Source organism: Helianthus annuus, chromosome 1 (genome assembly GCF_002127325.2).
Source record: "Helianthus annuus cultivar XRQ/B chromosome 1, HanXRQr2.0-SUNRISE, whole genome shotgun sequence".
Taxonomy (NCBI): Eukaryota; Viridiplantae; Streptophyta; class Magnoliopsida; order Asterales; family Asteraceae; genus Helianthus; species Helianthus annuus.
This window is the reverse complement of record NC_035433.2, coordinates 108894714-108902134: the sequence shown is the minus strand read 5'-3', so window position 1 is coordinate 108902134 and position 7421 is coordinate 108894714. Positions and strand designations below refer to the sequence as shown.

Sequence of the window (7421 nt, the reverse complement as noted above, 5' to 3'; positions counted from 1 at the left end):
ATCTCCTAACAATTGACATGATACACAAAGATATCATAAATAACCACTACTTGCAACCCTGTCCAGTCATCACCATGATTGTACATTTGTAGTTATTAATCACTTCTAGTGTTAGACCTAGCATTATGATATATTCAACTCATGTAGATTTGCTTTAATCCTTTTGATTCAACCGATTAAAATTTAAAACTTAAAAAAAAAAAAAAAGAATAAGCGATAAGCGAGTCGAGCAATTATTAACTAATTACAAACGTGTTAGTACTACATTCCCAAATCAACAAAACCATTACAGAGGTTTCAATTTCACAACATACTAATAAGTAATAACCCACAACTACAGTACACACACAAAATGAATCAAAAAACATATGGTTCTATGTAGCTAGTAAGAAAGCTTATACACGAATCATTTCCACATCTTGTGCTTTCCACCAAACATTCCCCCCTTGTGCCTTCCAAACAGCCCATGCTTCCATCTGTTCCCAAACTTTCCATGCTTGAACTTACCATGTTTAAACTTACCATGGTGACCAAAACCGTGCCCATAACCGTAACCATAGCCGTGATGCCCATGAGTAACATGGTGGGCCCCATAAGCTAGAGCTGCAGCTGCTGCACCCCCTGCTAGCAGTGTTCCCATGCTTGGTCCTCCATGACCTGAAACAGTTATTTAATGAGACCAACTTTCGTGTCTTACATATATCTACAATATCCTTAACATAAAGATGAATAAAAAAAGCTTGTGTAAAGTGTCAACTGAAATCAATACAATGATTTTATTAGTAAAAAAAGGGCAAATGGGTGATGAATCCCGAAAAAGAAATGTTGCGAGTAGTATCTGATTATGAATGCACTTGGTGTATTAGATAGGATTGCGAAATGGGTCAAAAGGAGTATTTTGTATTTTGAACGGCTAGCAAGACTTTAAAAAGGAATAATTATATGGTCGAAATGGGTTGACCTGACCCAGAATACTGTTCACCATAATAATAACCTTCTATAAACAAATTTATTACGAGGTAATGTGTTTTAAAAAAACACTTTCACAGCTGCTGATTTGTCTGACCCGTTTCATTTTAACTATATTTTTTGAATCTACTTGCTTGACCCGTTTTATTTTCAGCTAATTTTTTTAAAATTTACCCATTTGACCCGTTAAGGATAAAACATAAAACGCATCGACTTGGTCAAGCTATAAGTACCTATTTCCCTGTATCATTTGCGTATGGTATTAAGGCTTAATTATGCTTAAAAACAATGATAATTGTGACAACACATACGAAGCTCTTAAAAAACAAACCTTGATAATGTGAAGCAGAGGGTCCAGGATAGCCTGCTGGAGGATAGCCAGTAGGAGGATAACCAGCGTGTGGATAACCACCATACGGAGGCTGACCATGTGATGGATATCCACCAGGTGGCGGGTATCCACCTGGCGGAGGATAACCAGCTGGCGGGTAACCGCCAGCAGGAGGGTAGGGATACCCATGAGGAGGAGGAGGGTAGGGTGCATGTGGCGGGTAGTGTCCCCTACCCATAGCGTGTCCTGCAAGTTGAGAAAACAGTCCTCTATCTTGATCGTTGTTGTTACGGTCGTCTTCGCCACCACCCATTTTACCTTAGCTTTATAATTCTTTCACAAAAACTACAAAAGAGTAAAAAGAAAAAAAAAAAAAAAACTATGATGAACAATGTTTAAAAACTTGTACGTGGTGCTTTCGATTTAAATGTGATACATAAGGCGGTGGTATCGTATTGAACACACCCCATAAATTATACCAAAATTATAAAAATTGAGTCATCAAAACAGAACAAGTTTCTTTAGTTTGAAGGATAATGTTATGTGGTTTTGGTGCTATATTATATTCTTATTTTTCAAAGTAATTATGCTTTTATAATATAAAAAATAATCTTGTTAACCTAAAACATTGTCCGTTTGACCAAACAACCAGTTCCTTGGAAGATTAAACCAGCCATTACACAAACTTTCAACAACAAGCATCTAATGTCAAGGTTTTTAAAACACACTTTTTCTATATGAGTTGCAAGGGTCTGGATATATCAAAACGATTTCATACATATAAGTCATGAGATACGTGGTTTTATAATAGTGTATATACTTTTACTCGCGTATCATTTTTTCCCAAAATGGTACATAAACCATGAGTTAGGCAGTATGAAAGGCAAATACTTAAATATGATTCGCATATCGCTAAAAAAAACCCTTATTAGTCTTGAATCTGAATCGAATGAGTTTACCAACTATCTCGATGTAAATTCATACACAATGAGTTTCGATTAATATCTATAATAAATATATTTTTTCCGCCTATAACAAATGCCACGCAAATCAGATTCGAGTATATGATTGGTGTAACATTAAAGAACATATTTTCTTCTTTCTGTAATAAATTTTACGTGTGTTAAATTCAAGAATATCATCATCATCATACTCAGTAAATCCCACCAATAGCAGAGCTAAGGTAGGGTCAAGGGTAAGATATAGACAGCCTTACCTCTACCCGTTAGCAATAGAGAGGCTGCTTCCAGTGAGACCCCTAACTAGATAGTAGTTTTGCATCAAGCCTCGGACATAAGGCACATAACACTCAGCAATCAAGACAAAGGTCGATTAGTTTATATACTCCCTTGTCTTTCGGCTATCAACGCACCACATGATGCATGATTAACCATCCCCTCTTTTAACGTTATTTTAACAAAATTAGTAAAATAACGTTAAAATTAGTGCCCTTTCACTTTTGCCCCCGAGCGCCCACACATATATATACATTATATACCGCCACCGAATAGTTAAGAATATCATCATACTCACTAAATCCCACCAATAGCAAAGCTAAGGTAGGCTACCCGTTAGAAATAGAGAGGTTATGATTAACACAACTGAAAAAACAGCTATGTAGATGAATTTATAATTTTCTCGAATCAGATTCCGGAATTAAATCGCTATTTCTCGGAATATATAATTGTTTATCATGTCAAAGCAAGCAAATCAAGTAGATTTATTAAAAAAATATAACCTCCAAAAAATTGGAACATATCAATATATAATTGTTTATCATGTCAATCAATAAATAAATCTTGAAGAACAAGCATATACAGATCAAAACCCTAGGTAAACATTAGACAAAATTCACGCGTCTGTGTAACAATTTGATTCGATGAACTATAACATATGTTACGATGATTAGACAATAATCAACATAAATATCAATCATTATGTGATGATTCGAATAATCCAAGAAAGTTGATCGATAACTGACCGAAATTGAACAGGAAAAATAATCGGATTTTGCAGATTGGTTGAAACAGAATTCAACAAGAGAGAATCAGGGTCCGTCAAAGGGAGATTTATGAGAGAGATTAATATATACACATGGCGTCTGACACAAGATAATCGTCGGTTTGTGTGAAGGAAGCTTATTCACGCGTTGCTTCGACGCGTTGTCTTTTTAATAGATACCAACTTTTTTTTTATTGGAAAGGTTAAATTACTAGAGGAGAAGGGTAGGTTCACTAGTGATATAATCTATCATTTTTACTGTTCAATAAAATCATGCCATGTCATCAATCAAATTTCCATCACTAGTGATAGAAATGTAGGAGGGGTGGAATCACTAGTGATGGAATTCTATCACTCCCAATTTTTTTTAATTTTCATTTTAAAATTATAAATTTCACTAATTTTTTTAATTTTTTATTTTAAATTAGAAATTAACAATAAAACACTAAAATTAAAAATTTCATTAAATTTAAAACATACTACTTCAATTTAACATACTAGAAACATACAATTTAAAAAAAAAAAAACTACTCCTCGTCCGAATCCGGAAACTCCAAACCTAGAGAACCTACTAGTTCGATTAAATCGAATCTCAACCGAAAGTGAGTTCTTCGTTACGCAATTGTAAATGGATATCTTGTGGAACTTGAACTTGTGTAGGAGGATCCGGCACCCAATCCGGGGATATTGCACGTCCGTCGTGTTTGATCAACATATTGTGCAATATGATACATGCATACACTATGCTATGTATTGATTTCTTGGTCATCGAACGAACCGGTCGGTGTAGTATACCCCATCTACCCTTTAAAACACCAAATGTCCTCTCAACATCTTTTCTTGCCGATTCTTGCAATTTTTTGAACGCCTTTTCTTTAGCCTGGACAGGAAATGAGGGAGCTTTCACAAAACAGACCAAGACGGGTAGATACCATCCACAAGATAAAAGCCTCGTCTGTAATGTCGACCGTTAACATAGAAAGGAGAGGAAGGTGCGGTACCATCCGTTACGCTTTGGAACAACGGCGACGTGTGCAACACATTGCTGTCATTGTTTGAACCTGGAACACCGAAATACGAATGCCAAATCCATAAATCATTCGACGCCACCGCTTCTAGTATGATGGTTGGTCTTTTGATGTCTCCCCTCACATACGCCCCTCGCAACTCTTTTGGACAATTTTTCCACTCGATATGTGTACAATCGATGCTACCGAGCATCCCGAGAAAATGCCATCTAGCCTCGTGTGCGGCGTAAATACGTGAGATGTCGTGGCTCGTCGGTTTACGTAAAAACTTGTTAGCATACAACTTAATGACCGCATTGCAAAAAAATTGTAAACATTCACGTGAACTTCTTTCAGACATAGCTAGGTATTCATCATATTGATCGGTGGGTTACCTGTCGCTAGTTGGCGAATGGCGGACGTGCATTTTTGTATCGGCGTGAAACTTGGTTTGCCCCTCGCATCGTAACGTTCTTGAAACCATTCCTCGCTTGCTTCGATGTCTCCAACAATCTTTAAAAATAATTCTTTGGGTAAACGAAACCGATCTCTAAACGTTTCGGCATTGTATAGCGGGTTTTCCACAAAATAATCGTTCATCAAAACTTCGTTGGCACGTATACGATCACGGTCGACCATCTTCTTCTTTGGGCGGGACGACTCGACATCAAGTAAATCCTGACCGTAATAACAACGTTCAAGTAAATCCTGACCGTAATAACAACGTTCGCCGCGAAACAACCGTCAGTCAAACCCACGTTCAAGTAAATCCTGACCGTAATAATTCAGGTGGTTACCTTCAAGATTTAAACTCATCCGTTCAAACCCAAAAAAATTGGCAGTTTGTTTTTTCAACGCCAGTTAAGTTTTGCTGTGTTTTCTGCATATTTCTCGCTTCGTGGGTATGCTCCCTCAACCTTGTCGGTTCATCTTGGATAACTTCTACGTGGTAGTTAGCATACAAAATGTATATATATGTCCGCGCATGCTTTGCATTACATCCTTTTCAATAAAGCATATCACTGTAAGGTGGTTACATATTTTATGTGTTTATGATGTTTGTTATATTTCGATTATAGTTTCTTATTTAGTTTGTTTGTTTTGCTTCAGTTATGATCGATGGATAATGCTGTGTATGATGAGGATTCAATTACGGGGAAAAATGTAAGTTGTTAATTTATATGGTATTGTGTTTATTTAACCATGTTTGTTCATTTGAATAATGATGCTTTGTTTTTCAGTTTGCTGGGTTGGACAACAAATGAAGCAGCCAGCAGATATGAAGTCTTCTAATATAGTTGGAAATGTAATATCATTTTGTTTTGTCAAGTATTGTGATTTAGATAGCATTGTGTTTTTACAATCGTTTTGTGTTTGTAGGAATCCTTGGTGTTATTATAGTAAAAAATCATTGACAGGCTTTTTTTGTTAGGTTGTAGCTGACGAGTGTGTGGATTGTCATTTGCATGAATTTTCTTATTGCTCTAATGAGAATGTACATTTAGAAGCAAGTTTATGATGAAGTTTCTGTTATTATTTATGATATTGTGTGTTACTTAGAATCATTGTGTTATTTACAGCTATTGTGTTTTTTGTGATGTTTTTTTTTTTTTTTTTTTTTTTGTAATATACTATGACAACAGTGGTTGACAGTTGTTTTTTTTTCTTTTCCAGGTGGTGGCTGACAACATTTTTGTGGATGATCATATTCAAACATTGAGCAGGACATGTGATGAAGTTGGAAACGTGCGTAATAATTCTTGTAAAATATTTTATCATGTTGTTTATTTTTAAAAATCATTGTGTGTTTTTATAGGTACTGTGTTTTTTGGTTTATCTTTGTAATATACTATGACAACAGTGATTAATAGTTGTTTTTTTTCCAGGTTGTGGCTGACAACATTTTTGTGGATGATCATTTTCAAAAGTTGAGTAAGATATCTGATGAAACTGAAGATGTATGTAATAATTCTTTTATAACTGTAAGATAACATTGTTTTAGTTCAACATGGTAGTTTATTTTATTAATGAGTATATTGTTTTTCAGTTTGAAGAATTGTTTGGAGTACTTCCTGACTTGACTATGTCTTCAATCGGAGCTGCAAAGGTAAATCGTTTATGTTAAAGTATGTAAATTATTTTGTTAGTGATAGATGGTGATGTTTCTGCTGAATCTTATTATGTTTGCTTATATTTTGTTTTGTAAATTTCAGAACAAATCTAAAGGCGTTGACTTGGAGTTTGGTGCTTTGGTTGGATGTCCCGACAATTCTATAAAGCATGAGATCAACAAGGTTGGTTCCATATCTATATGTTTAGTTGTGTTTAGTTAATATTCTAGATGAGTGCCTGACATATTATTCTCTAGCCTCGTAATTTCAGAAGAATTAATCAAAGGGTAAAGGCGCTGAAGAATTGGAAGTGGGATGAGGTGATTGAAATCGACAGTTTTGGCGAAGATTAGTTATGTTTGTTTTTTCATGTATGATGATGGTTATTATATTTTGGTAATGATACTTTGTTGAGTTGGAGTTTTTTTATGTGTGTATTTTCTTTTCTCTTAAACATGCATGTTTTTCTTTGTTTGTAATATTTTCGTTATAATTTAAGGGTAATTAATATTTTCGTTGATTGATGCATAGTTAGCCGTGTACCAGTTTAAGTTTCCCGTGTTTAATTAATGGTTTGTGTGTTTAGAGTAATAACTGTATGTAAACGTGTGTCTCTTCAGTTTTTTGTATGATTGTATCGTTTCCCGGACCAATTTTTACATCATGTAACCGTTGATGCCATTAATGGTTCCGCGTTAGTGTCCTTAAGCCTTATATATATATATATATATATATATATATGTATATATATATATATATATATATATATATATATATATATATATATATATATATGCAGACATTTCATGTATAACGTATCTCAAATTATTTAAGTTTTACCGATTTCTAATTAAAAAGTTAACTTTTTTCAATGGCTTCATCAAGTAATCAAGGAGAAGATTTGAAGGAACTGTTTTATAAAGTAGTGATGGAAGATTTGGAAGCTGAGTTAGAGTTTTCTAAAGATCTGTGGAAATGCTTTCATTCTTTGAAGACTGGAGT

General features: G+C 34.7%; 1 protein-coding gene across 1 annotated transcript; it reads right to left on the bottom strand.

Moving 5' to 3' along the window:
* Positions 1–212: 212 nt before the first annotated feature.
* Positions 213–3480, bottom strand: LOC110873486 (glycine-rich protein A3). Its single transcript, XM_022122432.2, has 3 exons — positions 3282–3480; positions 1301–1645; positions 213–657 (listed from the first exon to the last, which is right to left on the bottom strand). The coding sequence occupies exons 2-3, from the start codon at positions 1611–1613 to the stop codon at positions 407–409; spliced, it is 564 nt and encodes a 187-aa protein (XP_021978124.1). The 5' UTR covers positions 1614–1645; positions 3282–3480; the 3' UTR covers positions 213–406.
* Between the last annotated feature and the right edge of the window lie 3941 nt (positions 3481–7421).